The sequence below is a fragment of the Schistocerca americana genome, chromosome 1, assembly GCF_021461395.2.
Source record: "Schistocerca americana isolate TAMUIC-IGC-003095 chromosome 1, iqSchAmer2.1, whole genome shotgun sequence".
Lineage (NCBI taxonomy): Eukaryota > Metazoa > Arthropoda > Insecta > Orthoptera > Acrididae > Schistocerca > Schistocerca americana.
Window position 1 is genome coordinate 562548394 of NC_060119.1, and position 22929 is coordinate 562571322.

Here is a 22929-nt window from a genome sequence, read left to right on the forward strand (position 1 = left end):
GGTAAAAACCCGCTTGACGTGGATAGCTATCGACCCATCAGCCTCACCAACGTTCTTTGTAAGCTGCTGGAACGTATGGTATGTCGGCGGTTGGGTTGGGTCCTGGAGTCACGTGGCTTGCTGGCTCCATGTCAGGGTGGCTTCCGCCAGGGTCGCACTGATAATCTTGTGTCCATCGAGCCTGACATCCGAACAACTTTTCCCAGACGCAACACCCGATTGCCCTCTTTTTTGTCCAAGTTGGTGACTCTCATAGTTCCATCCATATCCAGGAGAATGGAGTCCCGCAGGGCTCTGTATTGAGTGTGTCTCTATTTTTAGTGCCCATTAATGGTCTAGCAGCAGCTGTCGAGCCCAATGTCTCACCTTCTCTGTATGCAGACGACTTCTGCCTTTTGTACTGCTGCTCGAGTACTGTTGTTGCTGAGCGGCACCTCCAGGGAGCTGTCCACAAGGTGCAGTCATGGGCTCTAGCCCACGGCTTCCAGTTTTCAGCTGGAAAGTCGTGTGTCATGCACTTCTGTCGGCATCGTACTGTTCATCCGGAACCCGCACTTTACGTTACTGATGATCCACTCACTGCAGTGGAGACATATCAATTCCTAGGACTGATTTTCGATGCTCGATTGACTTGACTCCCTCATCTTCTTCAGCTTAAGCAGAAGTGCTGGCAGAACCTCAATGCTTTCCGTTGCCTGAGCAACACCAATTGGGGTGCAGATTGCTCTACGCTGATGTAGCTCTTCAGAGCCCTTGTTCAATCCGGAATTGACTATGGGAGTGTGGTTTATGGTTCGTCAGCACCTTCAGCATTGCTGTTACTCGACCCTGTGCACCACTGTGGGGTTAGGTTAGCGACAGGAGCTTTTAGGACGAGTCCGGTGACCATCGTACTGGTGGAGGCTGGTGTCCCTCCACTGCAGATCAGATGTGCGCAACTGCTCGCCAGTTACTCAGCACACATTCATAGTTCCCCTGAGCATCGGAATTACCGTCTCCTTTTCCCACCCGCGGCAGTCCATCTCCCGCATCGGCTGCCCAGATCGGGGCTGACAATTGCAGTTCGCATGCGGTCCCTTCTCTCCGAAGTGGAGTCCTTACCTTTACCTCCTCTACTTGCGGCCCGTTCACTTTTGCCTCCATGGTGTACGCCTTGGCCGCAGCTTCGTCTGGACCTTTTGCATGACCCTAAGGACTCCATTAACCCCGCCACTCTCCGCTGTCACTTCCCCTCGATTCTTGACGTGTTCCAGGGCTCTGAAGCGGTATACACTGACGGCTCAATGGCTGATGGTCACGTAGGCTTCGCATATGTTCATGGAGGACATATTGAACAGCACTCTTTGCCAGTTGGCTGCAGTGTTTTCACTGCAGAGCTGGCGGCCATATTTCGTGCTCTTGAGTACATCCACTTATGCCCTGGCAAGTCATTTCTCCTATGTACTGACTCATTGAGCAGCCTACAACCTATCGACCAGTGCTATCCTCGCCACCCTCTGGTAGCGTCCATTCAGGAGTCCATTTTTGCCCTGGAACAGTCCCGCCATAGGCATCTCCGAAGCTGACCTGTGTTCTGTCTTACACCGCAGGGTTTTCCGGCTTTGGGAGATGGAATGGCATAACAGCATGCACAACAAACTGTGTGTCATTAAGGAGACTATAAGTGTGTGGAAGTCTTCCATACAGGCCTCTTGCAGGGAATCGGTTGTCCTCAGCCATCTCCGCATTGGCCATACGTGGCTAACGCATGGTTACGTACTCTGTCATGAGGACCCGCTTCAGTGTCGCTGTGGCTCCCAAATGACAGTCGTCCACCTCTTGCTGGACTGTCCACTTTTAGCCGCTCTGCGGCAGGCTTTTAACTTTAACTTTAACTTTAACCTTCGGTGTTGGGTGACAATGCCTCCACAGCAGCTTTAGTTTTACGTTTTATCCGTGAGAGTGGGTTTTATACTTCTATCTAGGTTTTGGCGCATATCCTTTGTCTCTCTGTGTCTTCCACCCTAGTGCTTTTAGGGTGGAGGTTTTAATGTATTGCAGAGTGGCTGGCTTTCCCTTTTTATTCTCGTGGTTGGCCAGTCACTGTAATCTGCTTTCATGTTTTACTCTCATCTGTTTCTAGTGCCTCTGTTGTTTTCTTGTCCTCATTTGTTCTTTTTAGTGTTCGTTGCCTTCCCTTCATTCTTGTGGCTTTTCCTTTCTTTCTGTTTTGTGTTATACGTTTCGTCCGTTTTATTCTCACACTTGTGGAATTGTTTTATTAGGAACAAGGGACCGATGACCTCATAGTTTGATCCCTTCTCCCACCTTTAAACCAACCAACCAACCAACCCTGTGCAAGTTATTATGTGTGGGGTTATATTCAAGGGGAGCAGGCAGTCAAAGACTTGAAAGAATAATCCACACAGAAGTTTTTTTAATCCTTTCCTTGACATCTTGGCCAGAAGTTGGTAGATATCAGCCTCACCAACATTCTTTGTAAGCTGCTGGAACGTATGGTAGGTCGGTGGTTGGGTTGGGTCCTGGAGTCACGTGCCTTGCTGGACTGCCCACTTTTAGTCAGTAGATATTGCACTCTGTCCCATTTGGTGGATTTCTGGCTCCAGGAGTAAGGTATTCATCAAGTGGGCACAATGTGCTCTTGGATTATTATCATGAAAGACATAGCCATTGGCAAAATTGTTAACTGTAGGCCTGGACAATCACAATACTATACTGTCCTCACATGAACTTTGATAGTTGCGTGAACCTTTGTCTGTGTGCCTTAGATGAGAGTCCGTGACCTCTTTCACACCCTTGTACAATGGGTGTTGAATTTCAGATAGATCCTGCACTTGTTTGTGAAGAGAAATGGACACCATAGAATCAGGTTCTGTTCCAGCTTTTTCCTAGGCCATCTTCTTCATATATTCTGGTATGCTGAAAGGTTTGTACCATTGTTTGTAATGGACAGCTGGAATGAAATTCATTGTGTGACTGCTGTTGTGCCTAAAGTTATAGTGTCAACTGAACCTACCAATGTCAGATTTCAGCTTCTTTCTGTAATATAATGATGTTACATGTTGCACCATATGTGTTCAAACAGAAAGATAATGGCCCACTGACAATATTTCTTCTGCAGCTACATTGGTTTTCGGAATGTAGGTTGTGGTGACTAACTGATCAGTAGTGTAGCACAAGGTCTAGGGTAGACCGGAAAGTGGAAGTTCAGTTATGAGTAAGCAAAACCAATCAGTATGAATACAAAACCTTAGATAGGGTGACATATTCATTTGTAGTGTTGGCAGATGTCTATGTTAGGTGGAAAGGTTGTGAGTTTATGAAGTGGTATTGAACTTTCCAGTTAATCCATGTCTTCTACCCAACCTGATCTCAGGTCTTTTAACTTGGAATAGCACATTGCACACAATCATTGCTGCCTTGTCAATGTTGTTTTAAAGCTGATTTTGGTTGAATTTTGAGTTATAAAACTGAATAAGTTCAAAAGTTTCTTTGTTTGGGGCTTCTCTATTTTTAACGTCTCAATCGCTGCTTTCACAACCTTCTCAATACTTCAACTTAGTCCTCCACATTGTTTTAATCCTAATTATACCGGGTGATCAAAAAGTCAGTACAAATTTGAAAACTTAATCAACCACGGAATAATGTAGATAGTCTCGCGTCCGTTGGCCGTCGTAATTTAATATATTACTATTATTATGTTGATTGTTGCCAGCTTACTTGGTGGGCCTTAATAAAAATGATATTTTATTTTGATTTACAATTAAATGCTTTTGTGAAGTTCTTCCCTTTTTTTTTAACAATGTTAATCTTCAGTATAAATTATTTTTTACGTTTATGAATGTTAGACTCACTGAATCTTAAAGCATGAACATATAAGTTGAACAATGGAATAAACTTTTCATATTAATTTCCTCGGCTAGTCAGTTCACTTTAAAGCAAAAAATCTGTAGTTATTAATTACAATTGCGACCCACACAGACGCGAGAGTATTCCTTCTTACCTCTGTTAACCATTGCATTGTAGTCGGAGTCCTGGCTCTGGCTCTCAGCTGTTGTACTGAAAATAAGAATCTTAAAGCTACGTATTTTCTGCAGCGTCGGGCAGCTGTGGTGAAAAATGTATATTATGTTAATAGAGGGCGAGTTTTTCGCTTCCACTAATTTTTTTATAAGTTAATATCGCCACGTAATGCCATCGTTGGCTGCATCGGCCGCTGCGATTGTTGAACTGTAAATTACTTGAATGCAGGTTAATTCAAAGGAAGGCGGACATGAAATCGGGATCACCTCTTACAAATTAAAAGTGAACAATAATATTAAATCAATATAATATTTGCTTAATTAGTACAAATATGCTTACATTTGCCAGCACTCTCAAGATGTCTGTCTACACGCAACCAAGACAAGAGAAGAAGTGAAGACGACTAAAAAATTAACAAAAGAGTGTATCTTGTCGTCTCTTTAGATCATTTTGTTATATTTCTTTGCCCTCGAAACTTACACAGAGAAATTATTGTAATACGGGTACATGAGAAAAAGTATATTATTTAATTTTTAATTGTCTCTTCTTTATAAATACTGTTTTTTAAGTCTTTTCATATTATTTCACTGGGGACGCAATAAGAGGTAAAATTTGACACACATGCTTGGAATGACCTGGGGTTTTATTACGGGGAAAAAAAACAAAGTTAACAAAATGTCCAAAGATGGTGCTGGACAGCAAAACTGCTACTGTGACGGGTGAGAGGTACACCAATATGTTACAGAATCGCATCATCCCCAGCCTGGCTAATAAACACCTGCTGCAACGTACGATGTTTATGCAGGATGGCGCTCCACCCCATATTTCTAGACGCGTGAAAGATCTCTTGCTCGTTTCGTTTGCTGATCATCGTGTGCTCAGTCGCCACTTTTGTCATGCTTGGCCTCCCAGGTCCCCAGACCTCAGTCAGTGCGATTATTGACTTTGGGGTTACCTGAAGGCGCAAGTGTATCGTGATCGACCGACATCTCTAGGGATGCTGAAAGACAACATCTGACGCCAGTGCCTCACCATAACTCCAGACATGTTTTACAGTGCTGTTCACAACATTATTCCTCGACTACAGCTATTGTTGAGAAATGATAGTGGACATATTGAGCATTTCATGTAAAGAACATCAGATTTGCTTTGTCTTACGTTGTTATGCTAATTATTGCTATTCTGATCAAATGAAGCGCCATCTGTCGGACATTTTTGAACTTTTGTATTTTTTTGGTTCTAATAAAATCTCGTGTCATTCCAAGCATGTGTGTCAATTTGTACTTCTCTATCTACATTATTCTGTAATTTATTCTGTTTTCAAATTGATACTGACTTTTGATCACCCGGTATATGCATCAACTGAAAAGTAAATGTTGAATGGCCAAAAAAGAAGAAAAATAATCTGGAAAATGAACAAAACACTTGAATTACATATTGATAAAAGTGTGCAAAGAATTGCAATGAATTTAATGTGGAATGCTCGAAACATAGATAACATATTTACAACTTGGTGCGTGAACATTATCTGCTACAATGTAAAGAGAAGAAAAACAACATTCCAAGTATAGTGAGTCTCACATATCATCTTATTCCTATAAACAGTCCAAAATGAAATAAGACCTTCAACTATAATGCTGCTAATTAATTTGTATGATGTTTAACAAATCCTTATTTATAAATTTGATCTGAAGAACAATACTAACATAATGCTTTTATTTGCAGAAGTCAAAAAACACTGTCAAAGCCCACGTCAATGCCGCTTTTTTTCGCCAGCTTCGTGAGATTTTAGGAATAGTTGTACCAGGTGTATTTAGCACAGAATTTGGTTTCCTACTGCTTGTAGCTGCCTCATTAATTGCAAGAACTTATTGTGACTTATGGATGATACAGAATGGAACCTTCATTGAAAGGTACGTTTAACCTAACATTATGACTGTAGATTTTATTGTTAACTGTTTTATAAGAGTCACATAAAGGTTACCTGGTAACAACACATTGTTGATGGCAATGATTAAAGTAGTCACCATAAATATACAGTAAGAAATACATTGTTTTAATGTATCATTTCCCCTTCCTCTTCTGAATATGATGTTCAGAGTGCATTTGCGCTTGTGCGTTATATCATTGGGTAAGAATATAATAGAGGGAAACATTCCACGTGGGAAAAATATATATAAAAACAAAGATGATGTGACTTACCAAATGAAAGTGCTGGCAGGTCGACAGACACACAAACAAACACAAACATACACACAAAATTCAAGCTTTCACAACAAACTGTTGCCTCATCAGGAAAGAAGGAAGGAGAGGGAAAGACGAAAGGATGTGGGTTTTAAGGGAGAGGGTAAGGAGTCATTCCAATCCCGGGAGCGGAAAGACTTACCTTAGGGGGGAAAAAAGGACGGGTATACGCTCGCGCGCGCGCGCGCTTGCACACACACACACATCCATCCACACATACACAGACACAAGCAGACATATTTAAATATGTCTGCTTGTGTCTGTATATGTGCGTGTGCGTGTGCGCATGTGCGAGTGTATACCCGTCCTTTTTTCCCCCTAAGGTAAGTCTTTCCGCTCCCGGGATTGGAAGGACTCCTTACCCTCTCCCTTAAAACCCACATCCTTTCGTCTTTCCCTCTCCTTCCTTCTTTCCTGATGAGGCAACAGTTTGTTGCGAAAGCTTGAATTTTGTGTGTATGTTTGTGTGTCTGTTGACCTGCCAGCACTTTCATTTGGTAAGTCACATCATCTTTGTTTTTTATATATATATATCATTGGGTAAGTTTCACAAGAAAAACATTGCATCCATCAGTTGTTTTTTGTATTATTATCAGAAATAAGTATTTCTCATGTGGCACTTTTTTTTCTCATTTTCCAGTGCTATTATTAACATGGATAAGAAGAAATTCATTCAGAGGCTCTTAAAATATGTTGCAGCCATACCTCTGGTAAGTATCATTAGAGCTGCTGCTGTTTATTTTTGGTACAGAGTGCATGTATGGTTGTGAGAGACTGGAAGGGGGGGGGGGGGCAAGAGAGAGCGAGACAGAGAATTATTTAGAAGATCTTTAGTTTCAGTTGTCAATCTAGTGAAAATTTCAAATGAAACTGTCAGGCATTTAAGCAGAAAACTTGTCACCTAGTAAAAGCATAAAATTACAGCATGTAATTAGATGAAATGGGAAATTAGGTAAGAATTACACGCAGACCAGGAACTTGTTTTTTAACAAAATAGCAAAAATTCGCAGGACAAATAGTAGGGATGAATACTTCTCCCTGTTGCTCTTGGATGGAGAGTGCTGCTAGTCATGCAGACTTTGAGTATTTCATAATATGCCAATACAAGAAATTTCGAGAACCTTGTAGAAATGATATTTATTGAATAATAAATATTAACTGGTGACCCACGGCACATTAGACAATGACTGCTATTCCCAATTGCATTGCTCTGTCCCCTGGAAAACAGCGGCCCTCTGTTTCAGAAGTCTCATTTGACTGACTGCAGCATCATAGATCTACATTACAGGAGAAAAAAATGCAACACTAAGGAGAGGGCAGCATAAACAAAAGTTGGTAGTTGTGTTTCTATATCTGAAAGATGATATCTATTTAAATTTCATGACAGCTGCAGAAGTTTGCTGCTAGTAGAGCTCATTGGAGGGCAGGGTGGAGGTCTGTTTTGTTTTCTGGTGATAGCTGGTTCACCCTCAGTGCCGGTGATGGTCGTGTGTTGTTAGGAGGACACCAGTTGAGACCCTGCAGCCACTCTGTCTGCATACTAGACACGTTGTTGAACCTACACTTGCAATTGTGGTCTGGTATGCGATTTTGTTTGACAACAGAAGCACTCTCCTGATTATCCCAGGTCAGTCTGATGATTCAACCATTTGTGCTGCTATTCATAATCATCATTCCACGTGGTGTTTTCCAACAGGATAACACTCACCCACATACAGCTGTTGTGACCCAGCATGCTCTACAGTGTGTCGACATGTTACCTTGGCCTGCTAAGTCATGATATGTCTCCAATCTAGCACATATGGGACAAGGGAAACTACAGCCTTAACTTTTCCCGAGGGCATGCAGCTTTACTGTATGGTTAAATGATGATGGCGTCCTCTTGGGTAAAATATTCCGGAGGTAAAATAGTCCCCCATTCGGATCTCCGGGCGGGGACTACTCAGGAGGACGTTGTTATCAGGAGAAAGAAAACGCGTTCTACGGATCGGAGCTTGGAATGTCAGATCCCTTAATCGGGCTGGTAGGTTAGAAAATTTAAAAAGGGAAATGGATAGGTTAAAGTTAGATATAGTGGGAATTAGTGAAGTTCGGTGGCAGGAGGAACAAGACTTTTGGTCAGGTGAATACAAGGTTATAAATACAACTTCAATTAGGGGTAATGCAGGAGTAGGTTTAATAATGAATAAAAAAATAGGAGTATGGGTAAGCTACTACAAACAGCATAGTGAACGCATTATTGTGGCCAAGATAGACACGAAGCCCATGCCTACTACAGTAGTAAAAGTTTATATGCCAACTAGCTCTGCAGATGATGAAGAAATTGATGAAATGTATGATGAGATAAAAGAAATTATTCAGGTAGCCAAGGGAGACAAAAATTTAATAGTCATGGGTGACTGGAATTCGAGAGTAGGAAAAGGGAGAGAAGGAAACATAATGGGTGAAAATGGATTGGGGGAGAGACATGAAAGAGGAAGCCGCCTTGTAGAATTTTGCACAGAGTATAACTTAATCATAGCTAACACTAGGTTCAAGAATCATAAAAGAAGGTTGTAACCCTGGAAGAATCCTGGAGATACTAGAAGGTATCAGATAGATTATATAATGGTAAGACAGAGATTTAGGAACCAGGTTTTAAATGGTAACACATTTCCAGGGGCAGATGTGGACTCTGACCACAATCTATTGGTTATGAACTGTAGATTAAAACTGAAGAAACTGCAAAAAGGAGGGAAATTAAGGAGATGGGACCTAAATAAACTGAAAGAACCAGAGGTTGTACAGAGTTTCGTGGAGAGTGTAAGGGAACAATTGACAGGAATTGGGGAAAGAAATACAGTAGAAGAAGAATGGGTAGCTCTGAGGGGTGAAATAGTGAAGGCAGCAGAGGATCAAGTAGGTAAAAAGACAAGGGCTAGTAGAAATCCTTGGGTAACAGAAGAAATATTGAATTTAATTGATGAAAGGAGAAAATATAAAAACACAGTAAATGAAGCAGGCAAAAGGGAATACATAGGTATCAAAATTGAGATCAAGAGGAAGTGCAAAATGGCTAGAGGACAAATGTAAGGATGTAGAGGCTTATCTCACTAGGGGTAAGATAGATACAGCCTACAGGAAAATTAAAGAGACCTTTGGAGAAAAGAGATCCACTTGTATGAATATCAAGAGCTCAGATGGAAACCCAGTTCTAAGCAAAGAAGGGAAAGCAGAAAGGTGGAATGAGTATATAGAGGGTCTATACAAGTGCGATGTACTTGAGGACAATATTATGGAAATGGAAGAGGATGTAGATGAAGATGAAATGGGACATATGATGCTGTGTGAAGAGTTTGACAGAGCACTGAAATACCTGAGTCGAAACAAGGCCCCCGGAGTAGACAACATTCCATTAGAACTACTGACAGCCTTGGGAGAGGCAGTCCTGACAAAACTCTACCATCTGGTGAGCAAGATGTATGAGACAGGCGAAATACCCTCAGACTTCAAGAAGAATACAATAATTCCAATCCCAAAGAAAGCAGGTGTTGACAGATGTGAAAATTACCGAACTATCAGTTTAATAAGTCACAGCGGCAAAATACTAACGCATATTCTCTACAGACGAATGGAAAAACTTGTCGAAGCCGACCTCGGCGAAGATCAGTTCGGATTCCGTAGAAATGTTGGAACACGTGAGGCAATACTGACCTTACGACTTATCTTAGAAAATAGATTAAGGAAAGGCAAACCTACATTTCTAGCATTTGTAGACTTAGAGAAAGCTTTTGACAATGTTGACTGGAATACTCTCTTTCAAATTCTGAAGGTGGCAGCGGTAAAATATAGGGAGCGAAAGGCTATTTACAATTTGTACAGAAACCAGATAGCAGTTATAAGAGTCTAGGGGCATGAAAGGGAAGCAGCGGTTGGGAAGGGAATGAGGCAGGGTTGTAGCCTCTCCCCAATGTTATTCAATCTGTGTATTGAGCAAGCATTAAAGGAAACAAAAGAAAAATTCGGAGTAGGTATTAAAATCCAGGAAGAAGAAATAAAAACTTTGAGGTTCGCTGATGACATTGTAATTCTGTCAGAGACACCAAAGGACTTGGAAGAGCAGTTGAACGGAATGGACAGTGTCTTGAAAGGAGGGTATAAGATGAACATCAACAAAAGCAAAATGAGGATAATGGAATGTAGTTGGATTAAGTTGGGTGATGCTGAGGGAATTAGATTAGGAAATGAGACGCTTAAAGTAGTAAAGGAGTTTTGCTATTTGGGAAGCAAAATAACTGATGATGGTCGAAGTAGAGAAGATATAAAATGTAGACTTGCAATGGCAAGGAAAGCGTTTCTGAAGAAGAGAAATTTGTTAACATCGAGTATAGATTTAAGTGTCAGGAAGTCATTCCTGAAAGTATTTGTATGGCATGTAGCCATGTATGGAAGTGAAACATGGACAATAAATAGTTTGGACAAGAAGAGAATAGAAGCTTTCGAAATGTGGTGCTACAGAAGAATGCTGAAGATTAGATGGGTAGATCACATAACTAATGAGGAGGTATTGAATAGAATTGGGGAGAAGAGGAGTTTGTGGCACAACTTGACAAGAAGGGACTGGTTGGTAGGACATGTTCTGAGGCATCAAGGGATCACAAATTTAGCATTGGAGGGCAGCGTGGAGGGTAAAAATCGTAGAGGGAGACCAAGAGATGAATACACTAAGCAGATTCAGAAGGGTGTAGGTTGCAGTAAGTACTGGGAGATGAAAGAGCTTGCACAGGATAGAGTAACATGGAGAGCTGCATCAAACCAGTCTCAGGACTGAAGACAACAACAATGGCATCATCCACATCCAGCATTAACTGTTCCTGTATTGACATATCAAGTGCATCAGGCATGAAACTCCATCCCACGAACTGACATCGGGCATCTGTACAACACATAGCATGCACATCTGCATGCTCGCATTCAACATTCCGGTAGTTACACTGGGTTATTAACATACCAGCATTTCACATTTGCAATGGATTATCTTACACTTAAATTAACCTGTGTTCCTGCAGTGTTAATCATTTAAATATGTTACCTAGACAAATGTATTGCCGAAATTTCATTACTGTGCACTAATTATTTTTTGGTGTTGTTGGTGGATCCTCACATTCTGCTCATGTTGTCACGTACTATTCACCATGATGAGCATCAGGTGTAACCACTCCCATTGAAGCTTCGTGATCATCAAGCGAGCCTCCAGTTTTCTTGGATGAGAAGCCCCCATCGTCGATCTGTCTCATGACTGAAGTATGTCTTCATGTGGAGGACATGGACAACATCTCAATGCCTATAATAAGTGATAAAGGGTAAGATAGGGCCCAAAATAGTGCTTTAGTAACTTTTCCAGTTACCACACTTATTATCTCACAGTTGTAAAAGTCCATACCAAGTCTTCATTGGCCAGAGCTTAGTGTTGCAATACTCTGTACTTCTCTTGGACGCCTAAGGACTGCATGCGAGCCTGCTGTTGTCTCTCATCTTTGTTCCTTGAGATGGGCTGTTTCACGTAGTTATCCTGAGTGTCATCCAGTTGAAATGGAAATAGTGTATAAATTGTTGTTTCATCCTCACAATTTTGTAGTAGATAAAAATTGTAAAACCTGTAGTCTCTTGCTTTGTATTGCAGTTGCATTATGCAACATGAGCATATCTACAAATGTCTTATTGAAGCATCCTATGAGGCTATTTGTGTGCAGAGCTCATATGGAAGTTATCATCCTGTGGGTGACATTGCAGTGTGAATTACCTCTACTTCTAATTTTGACTGTGCTTCAAAACTGTCTTCTGCAAAGGACCTTGCAAGTTCTGGAGCTTCAGCTATCACCACAGCTTCGGTTCCAACATAGCAGGTGACGTAGTCAGTGCAGACTGTTATCCACTGATTACCATTTGTAGGCTTTGGAAATCTCCTCAAGAGCTAGACACCAGCCTGGTGCAATGGTGCTGCTCCAGGGGGAATTTGTGTTTGGTGCTTGGGAGGTAATTGGGGCACTTTCTTCAGTCAGTGAAATTCCTGACAATGGATCACACAGTGTCTATGGTCTGACAGGAAACTAGGCCACTGACACTGCTGCCAAGGCTGCAGTCCTCATACCTCAGCCTGCTAGTTTTACATTCCCTCTGATGATCTCCGTGTAGCTGTTTGTCAGCAGGTGGTGTCACTTTGGCATCACCACTAGCCCTCCCTTCATGAGAACAAACTCGAGTTATTGAGCCTCTCTGATGCTTGGATGACCTCCTCTCAGCCCTGTCGCTATGAGGAGAATATTTTAGCTAGGCTGCGTATCAGGCACTGTGTTTTTGCCATTGCCATTTGTTAAGTGCTGCTCACCCACCACTTTGTGCTCATTGTGCCCAACCTTTGACGGTCCGCCCTTTTTTTTAACCACTTGCATTCTCATTTGTGTTTGCCATCTGAGTTATCAGCCAATTTAGTGAATGACGTGCGGGCAGTTGACTGCATTTTACCTTTTATCTGTCACAGCAGTATGGCAAAGGCCATTTAATTTTTAGTTCAGGACCTCCATTTCTCTATGGCGTATTTTATAGACCTTTCTCCACGTCCCTGTTTTTAGCTGTCTCTTGATGTTCTGCTGTTCCGACATGGGCACATATGATCCTAGTTGTTTTTGTGCCCTACAACAAAACAAAACAAGACAAAAATATGTCATCTAACAGATCAGTAGAGGTTCATCTGGTGATACCTGGGTGTTGCTCTGTGTAGTGTTTGTGGATCCCAGCTGATCTGAGGTTGGATGTTCATGGAAATACTTCAGGATAGCTGCCTGTAAATGAGCTGGGATGATGAGCAACTATTTCCACTGCATTGGACCATAGTTCCTCTTATTCAGTGTTCCATTTACTAATTGGAATTCTTTTGGTTAGTTCTTCCTTCTTCAAGGATTCTATAGAGTTTTATGCAGTATTGGATTTCTCAGTCTTCAGCACGTGATGAAGCAAGCTGAGGCCTCTTTACTTCCTCTCCTGTTTTGCCATCTGCATCCTTAAATTAATTAATTTATTTTTTACTAATTACAATTAACATACATTAGTATAATCTACATTTTCATAAAAGTGAAAGGTTGGTCCTCTGTCTTAAGAAATATAGCACCAGATCTAATTTTGTGCTTAGCTTTGTGTCTGTAATTAATTTCCTGATTTATTTTGACTATTCCTAGTTAATATCTTTTGTCATATGGTGAAACCAGTAATTGTTTCATGACTTAAATTCTGTAGTTGCCTTACAAACAAATATGAATTCTGTAATAATTATAAATATTTGGAAGAAGAACTATTAGGATTCTTAAAGTATTTATTTGGCTCTATTCGAAAACATATAGCAAAGCCAGCCCTTAATTAATTCCAAAATAATTATCAGATTTCTCAAAAGCATTGTTTGCATAACTATATCTGTTAATTTCATTATTTAAACAAATAATTCAGCCTAACCTTTATGGTAGAAGATAATGTTAAAAAGAACCAATTTTTCAATGTATTCAGTTAATTGAATGAGTTATGTGTTAATTGTAATTTCTGTAACTTAAACATCAAACCAAGTATAGTTTCAGTACCTATTATTGTGAGGATATATAAAGGCCCGATTTTTGGTCCCAAGGCAGTCAGTCCACAGCTGATTTTCATATGGGAAGTCTGTATCAGTTAGAGTAATACGTCAACTGAACAGTGGAATTAGTGTAACACAAATAGGTCGTGTGTTAATACAATGACAGCGTCTGTTCAATTTTTTTGAGAAAGTGTCACACATACAGTATTATTCTGGAAGAGATGTGAACTGTGTGGTTAGGTTTTTACTGCTCGTCGATATTCAACAGCAAAGTATTGTAGCAGTATGCTGATGTTTGCCTGCAGTCTATTAATGAGACTTATCAACAAATTACCTATAGTGAACTGGTCATATAACTGTGTAATATTGGGTGGTTGTGAACAGTGAAAATAAAGAACTGAAACATAACTGAGTTACTGTTGGCTATGTCATTTACAGTACTAAGTGTGGAACTTCCACACCCCATTTTTCAGCAATTATAACAATACAGTATGTCAACACAAAGGACTATCAACAAATAAACAAATTAGGTGAATGTCACAAGGAACAGTATCATTTAATTCAGTAATGACAGAGATTTCCTCCACACTGCTGTGTTCTGCTAAAGGATTCCTTGAAAGGCAGTCAGTGCTCTTCTGTTTGTGTCTGTTTTTTATATCATTGTGATATTGTATTCCTGGAGCCTCAGTGCCCATCTCACCATTCGAACCAAAGTGTTTTTCAGGCTAGTCAGCCAGCAAAGAGAATTGTTGTATATCACAATGGAGAGTGGTTTGCCAAATAAAGAAGGCCAGAACTTGTTTATGCCTTAGGCAACTACAAGGCATTCTTTCTTGGGTGTGGAGTAGTCCATCTCTGACTTGGAGATTATTCTGGACATACAAGCTATTGCTTTCTCAGCCCTGCCTGGGATAAGTGCCCTAGAACTGCAACTGTCTTGTAACTGCTAGCATCAGTCTGCTGTCACAGCCTTTTCACAGTAGAAAGTTAGGACTGAAGATGATTAGAGTGCCTCCTTAAGAGAAGGAAGGATCTTTCTTGCATCTTGTACCAGAACATTTGGCATCTCCCTGCAATAGTTTTTGCAAGGAATCTGCTTTGGTACAGAGGCCCTTTATGACTCACCGGTAAGACGAGCACAATCTGAGAAAGCTTCTCACGTCACTAATCTGCCGGTGCATTGGAAAATTTGTAACTGTCCTTGGTTTTTCTCTGGATCATGACAGTCATCACCATTAACTAGTTGCCTCAAGATTTTTATTTCTTGGTTGACAAAAAGGCACTTTTACAGATTCAGGTGAATGCCTTTGGTCTGAATATAATTCAACATAGTTTTCAGGCAACTTAGATGTTCTACAAATTTCTTAAAAATAAAAAAATAAGTGTCATCCAGATAGCAGAGACATGTCGTCCATTTAAGGTAACAAAGCTGTTTGTCCATCATACTTTTGAAGATGGTTGGAACATCGCACAGTCAAGAGAGCAAAACTTTAATCTCATAGAGGCCAGCAGAAGTTATGCAGGCAATGTTTTTCCAGTCGACCTGGTCAGTGTTGATTTGTCAGTAACTGTCCATACTTGAGAAACACTTTGCCGACATCTTTTTTGTGATTTTGTTTAGTAATCAGTAGTCTACACAGTAACACCATCTGCCATCCTCCTGCACAAGGACCACAGGAGAGGACAGAGTTTAATGACATTCTCTTGCAAAATCTTTTCTACTTCCTCCCAAATTATTCATCATTCAGCTAGTGACACGGTGTAAGAGTCCTGGCTAAATCATGAATTATCCCCAGTGTTGATACAGTGTTTTGCACTCAGCTGCTTGTGGTCTGTCTTTCCTGTGCTTCAAGTTTGAAAGCATCCAAAAATTGGCGCAATATTTCTAACACTCACTGATGTTGCTCAGTCTGACAATATTCTATTGACAGTTCAGTAGTAGCTTCCTTCACTGTATTATCCATAATGCTAACAGAGCACAACTCTTCATCGATGGCAGTGAGCGGCCCATCTTGGATTAGCTCCGCTACTCATACACATATGTGAGGTGTGATAAAAGAAAAAAGATGGGAATTTTTTAATTTTGCAGTCTTTGTAAATTCAGTTTTCAAAATTTTCTTTATCTTGTTGATAAATTTCTTCCTGATGTATGTTTGCATCTTCAGCTGTTTGATATTTAATTTACAGTTGACAGAAAAGTTTGTATATATTTTCGAGTGCATGGCACATTTTCACTTTCAAAAAGGGTGCATAAAACATTTTGCTTCAAAAATGGAATGAAGTGCAGCACCGCATTAGATATGTTGAAAGTGGCTTTTCTTGAATCCACTAAAAGTAAAAGAGTTTACGAGTGGTACAAACATTTCAAAGAGGGTCGAGAAGACGTTTAAGGCGACCACTGCCCTGGATGCCATAGCACATTAATTACTGATGACAATGTGCAAGAAGTAAAGAAAATGGTTCTGGAATATCACCAAATCACTAAAAGAGAGGTTGTTGATGATATCAGTATATCTTTTGGCTCATACCAAGCAATATTTTTGGATGTTTTGGGCATGAAACATGTAGCAGCAAACGATGTCACATAGGCATTGCTCAGGAATTGCTGAGTAAAGTCGACAATGATCCAGAAATAAAAGGTGTTGAAACGTTGGACTACAGGTATGACATCAAAACCAAGGCCCAGCTGTCCAAATGGAAACTGCCTGAATAGCCAAAGCCAAAGAAAATTTGACAAGTTTGATCACATATGAAGATTTTTCTCACTGTTTTCTTAGATTACAATGGGATAGTGCATCATGAGTTCCTGCCTTTTGGTCGTAAGTTCAATAAAGAGTAGTACTGGGAAGTTCTGTGTTATTTGTGTGAAGCAGTTAATTGTAATTTCTGTAAAGTAAACTTAGAACAGTGCGTAGTTTCAGTACCTATTATTGTGAGGATATATAAGGGCCCAGTTTCTGGACACGAGACAGTCAGTCCACGGCAGTGTTTCAGATGAGGAACCTGTGTAGGTTATAACGACGGTAACACATCAACTTAACAGTGAAATAAGTGTGACACCAAACTGTGCATCTGTCAGCTACATCATTTAAAGTAGTCTGTGTTTGACTTCCACACCCCATTTTTCAGCCAGTACGTCGACACCGAGGACAATCGACAAAGAAATAAAAGAAGGCAAGTACGTTGACACCGAGGACAATCGACAAAGAAATAAAAGAAGGCAAATGTCGTCACACCCTTAGTACCGGTAGTCATTTCAATTGCTGTTTCACTCACAAATAGAGTGAGGGCATAGTTACTTCCTATACAACTCCAAAGAAGCTCTAATTTCTCTTATCTTGTCTATGCAGTCCACAAACAAAGTGTATGTTGGTGGTGGTAGAATCGTTTTGCAGCCATCTGCAAATACTAGTTCTGTAAATTTTCTCAGTAGAATTTCACAAAAAGAATGTTGTTTCCCTCCAGAGATTCCCATTTGTGTTCATGACACTTCTTTGGAACACTTACCTTTGATCAGATCTATCAGTAAAAAAAATTAAGCAGCACGCCTCTGAATTACTTTGATGTCTTTCACCTGCCGGGGATCCCAAGCACTCAAGCAGTGCTCAAGAATTGGCCGCACTGGCATTCTGTACACAGTCTTCTTTACAGGAAGTATTTCGCCGAAGTGTAACTCACCTTTAAACAGAAGTTCCCCAGGAAAAAGATTAGTCATCCCTGCACAGCACAGTATCGATAACTGCGTGAGGAAAGGAATTCCCTTTGGTTTTCTTACATAGGCAAGAACCATCAACGGAATGTAGTCAGACTTCAAAAGAGAGTTGATGAGTTGATTCATAAATTAAAAAAGCAATTGTGGCCTGCACAAAATCAGGTAGGTTCACAAAAGTGCTATATGAAGAATTTCCCATATGTGATATAAGGAAAATTTCTTTACATTTTACATATGTGAGGAGGACAGACTAATCAGAGACTTTAAGATAAAATATTTGTAGATGAAACAAAAGCATGCACCTTCAGGTCTAAAAATTCTCTCACCCAAATGTGTTCCACTTTGCCTTCCCTGTGATGATTATTTTTACAGGTAGTTAAAATTTTGATGAAAAAAGAAAATAAAAATTCCTAGAGACTAATAAAGAAATAGCTTTGAGGGCAGATTCCATGAAAAACATTCTTTAATTCTGATTCAATTTTTGCACCTGTTTTCACAGGAATGATCAAATACCCATGGTCTGCATCAAACTTGATCAAATAAACAGCAGTCTTTTAGGATTAAAAAAAAAACTGTTTTCCAGTACCAATTCTGAAAAACCTGTGTGTTGCAAGGCACTAGATTTCATTAAATGTGCATAATGCTCTATGAAATTGTGTTTCAGTTACTTCTACAACAAATACATCCGGAATTCTGTTCTAGCATGGCAATTGATGTTAATGATACAAAACAAGAGGTTTCTGCAATTTGAAGAAAGTGGACTGTAATGATTGATTTAATGACTATCTTTGAATGAATTTGCATGGCATACACTATTTAATGATATTCTATGTGGTAAAATTTTTAAAAAATACAAGTACACAGGCAGGATTGGAACTTGTCCTGTCGGCATACTGGTGTCAACCTTACCCACTGCACTACACTCGGTTGGTCAAGATATTATTAACATTATGGGTATATGAGACATGAATAAAACTTTCTTGGAAACAGGGTGCTACACATGAAACGCTGCTAGCCAGGCACACAGGGCAGGTCCCTCTACAACAGTGGTTCCCAACCTTTCTTAGACACTGCTGTCTGTTGGACCCTCCCCCCCCCCCCCCCTCCCCCCCCCCCCCACACACACATATATGCACATGCACACATATGCACATGCGTGCCGCGCGCACGCCCACACACACACACACACACACACACACACACACACACACACACAGAGTCACCAATCTTAGCAACTAAATAAATTACAGAATGAAAGACTTTTCTTGGAACAGTTTTATTTTTAAAGCGATAAAAGAACATGAACCGTGGACCTTGCCATTAGGGGGGAGGCTTGCATGCCTCAGCAATACAGAGAGCCGTATTTTAGGTGCAACCACAACAGAAGGGTATCTTTTGAGAGGCCAGACAAACATGTGGTTCCTGTATGATTGAATGATCTGGTCTTGCAACATCAACCAAAAAAGCCTTGCTGTGCTTTTACTGCAAATGGCCAAAAGCAAGGTGAAATTACAGCTGTAATTTTTCCCAAGGGAGTGCAGCTCTACTATATGATGATGGCATTCTCTTGGGTAAAATATTCTGGTGGTAAAATAATCCCCCATTTGGATCTCCGGGCGGGGCCTACTCAGGAGGATGTCATTATCAGGAGAGCCAAAGCTGGCATTCTACAAATCGTAGCATGGAAAGTCAGATCCCTTAATCAGGCATGTATGTTAGAAAATTTAAAAAGTTAGATGTAGTGGGAATTAGTGGAGTTCGGTGCCAGGAGGAACTGGACTTCTGGTCAAGTGAAACTGTTTTATAAACAAATAGAGGTAATGCAGGAGTAGGGTTAATAATGAATAAAACAATAGGAATGCGGATAAGCTACTATGAACAACATAGTGAATGCATTATTCTAGCCAAGGTAGACACGAGGGCCACACCCACAACAGTAGTAAAAGTTTATATGCCAATTAGCCCCCTAGCTCTGCAGATGAGGTCGATATTGGAAAAATGTATAATGAGATAAAAGAAATTATTTGGGTAGTTAAGGGAGACAAAGATTTAAGTCATGGGGACTGGAATACGATAGTAGAAAAATGTAGAGAAGGAAAAATAGTAGGTTAATATGGATTTAGGGAAAGGAATGAAAGAGGAAGCCACCTGGTAGAATTTTGCACAGAGCATAACTTAATCATAGCTAACACTTGGTTTAAGAATCACGAAAGAAGGTTGTATATGTGGAAGAGACCTGGACACAGCGGAAGGTTTCAGGTTGATTGTATAATGGTAAGACATAGATTTTGGAACCAGGTTTTGAATTGTAAGACATTTCCAGGGGCAGATGTGGACTCTGACCACAATTAATTGGTTATGAATTGCAGATTCAAACTGAATAAACTGCAAAAAGGCAGATTCTTAAGGAGAAGTGTGACCTGGACAAACTAAAAGAACCGGAGGTTGTAGAGAGTTTCAGAGGGAGCATTAGGGAACAATAGACAAAGACAGGGGAATGGAATACAGTAGAAGAAGAATGGGTAGCTTTGAGAGATGAATTAGTGAAAGCAGCAGAGGATCAAGTAGGGAAAAGATGAGGGCTAGTAGGAATCCTTGGGTAACACAACAGGTACTGAATTTAGTTGATGAAGGGAGAAAACATAAAAATGCAGTAAATGAAACAGGTGAACGGCAATACAAAAATCTAAAAAAAATGTCTAAACAGGAATGGCTAGAGGACAGATGTAAGGATGTAGAAGCGTATATCACTAGGGGGACAAGATAGATGCTACCTACAGAAAAATTAGAGAGACCTTTGGGGAAAAGAGAACCACCTGCATGAATATAAAGAGCTCAGATAGAAAACCAGTTCTAAGCAAAGAAGGGAAAGCAGAAAGGTGGAAGGAGTATATGAGGGGGGTCTATGCAAGGGCAGTGTACTTGAGGGCAGTACAGTATTATGGTAATGGAAGAGGACGTAGATGAAGATGAAATGGGAGATATGGTACTGTGTGAAGCATTTGACAGAGCACTGAAAGATCTAAGTTGAAATAAGGCCCAGGAAGTAGACAACATTCCATTGGAACTACTGATAGCCTTGGGAGAGCCATCCCTGACAAAACTCTGTCATCTGGTGAGAGAGATGTATGAGACAGGCGAAATACCCTCAGACTTCAAGAAGAATATAACAACTCCAATGCCAAAGAAAGCATGTGTCAATATGTGTGAAAATTACCGAACTAGCAGTTTAATAAGTCACGGCTGCAAAATATTGACACACATTCTTTATAGACGAATGGAAAAACTGATAGAAGCCAGCCTCGGGGAAGATCAGTTTGGATTCCGTGGAAATGTTCGAACATGTGAGGCAATACTGACCCTTCGACTTATCTTAGAAGAAAGATTAAGGAAAGGCAAACCTACTTTTCTAATATTTGTAGACTTCGAGAAAGCTTTTTACAATGTTCACTGCAATACTCTTTCAAATTCTGAAGGTGGCAGGGGCCAAATATAGGGAGCAAAAGGCTATTTACAATTTGTACAGAAACCAGATGGCAATGATGAGTTGAGAGCAGTGGTTGGGAAGGGAGTGAGACAGGGTTGTAACCTATCCCTGATGTTATTCAATCTGTATATTGAGCAAGCAGTAAAGGAAACAAAAGAAAAATTTGGAGTAGGAATTAAAGCCCAGGGAGAAGAAATAAAATCTTTGTTTGCCAATGATACTGTAATTCTGTTAGAGACAGAGCAGTTGATTGGAATGGACAGTGTCTGGAAAAGAGGACATAAGATGAACATCAAGAGCAAAATGAGGATAATGGAGTGTAGTCGATCTAAGTCAGGTGATGCTGAGGGAATTGTATTAGGAAATGAGGTACTTAAAGTAGTATAAGAGTTTTGCTATTCGGGCAGCAAAATAACTGTAGATGGTCAAAGTAGAGAGTATGTAAAATGTAGATTGGCAATGGGAAGAAAAGCATTTCTGAAGAAGAGAAATCTATTAACATCGGGTATAGATTTAAGTCTTCTGAAAGTATTTGTACGGAGTGTTGCCATACATGTAAGTGAAACATGGATAATAAACAGTTTAGACTAAAACAGACTAGAAACTTTTGAAATGTGGTGCTACAGAAGAATGCTGAAGATTAGATGGGTAGATCATGTAACTAATGATGATGATGATGATGATGATGATGATGATGATGATGATGAATGGTATTTAGAGTGTGTGTGTGTGTGTGTGTGTGTGTGTGTGTGTGTGTGTTTTCTCAGATAAGAAAGTTGACTATACACAGTGAAGATAGACATTAGCTACAAAATATACTTTCCCTGCATGACTCCTCCATTGTGGGGCACTTGCTTGACCTGCACACTTAAACCCCATTGAAACTCAAACAAGTTCAGATGTGTTCATTAGACTTACTGTTTGTAAATCACTCAATTACTGTACGCCTTACTTCTGAACTGGCAGAAATTGGATACTGTGTACAGCATTATTGTAGCCCTTATGTAGCTACTGCTATGTCGTGCTGTAAATTTTTTTTTTTTTTTTATATATAATGAAGCAATTTCTGTACTACTGAAGGTATTATCTACAACCGGGAGAAGACATTTTCTTGAGAGATTGAGCATTTGTTTCTTGTGTGTGTGTGTGTGTGTGTGTGTGTGTGTGTGTGTGTGGACTTTTATCATTAGTAATTATGGGACAAAGCACAACATGTGTGTGTTGTGGGAGGACTTCCACCGTATTAATGCTACTAATTGAAAAAAAGTAATTATTGATAACTTATATGATCAATATTAGAATCTTACAAAATTGTGATAACAGTAATGATCGTTTGAAAATATTTTAGTTTTGAGACTGAAACAGAATCAAATTGTTTAAGGTTTTACCAATCAGAAAATTTCATTTTACCCCTCGGAAGCTAATTACCCTCAGGTTAGGAACCACTGCTCTACAATATAACTCAGTCTAGGCAAGTGCCTCATGAAAAATGTTAGCTAAGTAAGGCACCAATGCCTGTGAAACCAAAGTTGGAGTCCACCCAAACCTGGTGACTTGTTTTCAACTCATTCAGTTGCTTCTGCACCACAGGGATGCCTATTACTATGTTCTACATACAGGAATCTGTGCAATAATCAAACGATTACATGTTGTACGATCCTCCTTCATCCATGATTTCCTGAACACAACATTTAACACTTCGATTTTCCTTTTGCTTCCTTCTGTTGCCACACCAGACTGACCGATGAGTGACTAGATAGAAGCCATTGATCCTCTTAATGATTTTACATAGAATGAGAATTCTCTAAGCTTCTCAGGTAGATCATTTGCTAAGGTAACAGTAACTTCAGGAACTTAGTTATG

At 40.1% G+C, this 22929-nt stretch overlaps 1 protein-coding gene across 1 annotated transcript in view; it reads left to right on the forward strand.

Moving 5' to 3' along the window:
- Nucleotides 1-22929, forward strand: part of LOC124606416 (ATP-binding cassette sub-family D member 3) — a 100344-nt gene that overhangs the window by 14405 nt on the left and 63010 nt on the right. The window contains exons 3-4 of the mRNA XM_047138401.1: nucleotides 5749-5936; nucleotides 6908-6977. Of these exons, the coding sequence (XP_046994357.1) occupies nucleotides 5749-5936; nucleotides 6908-6977 (258 nt within the window). The remainder of the gene's footprint in view (nucleotides 1-5748; nucleotides 5937-6907; nucleotides 6978-22929) is intronic.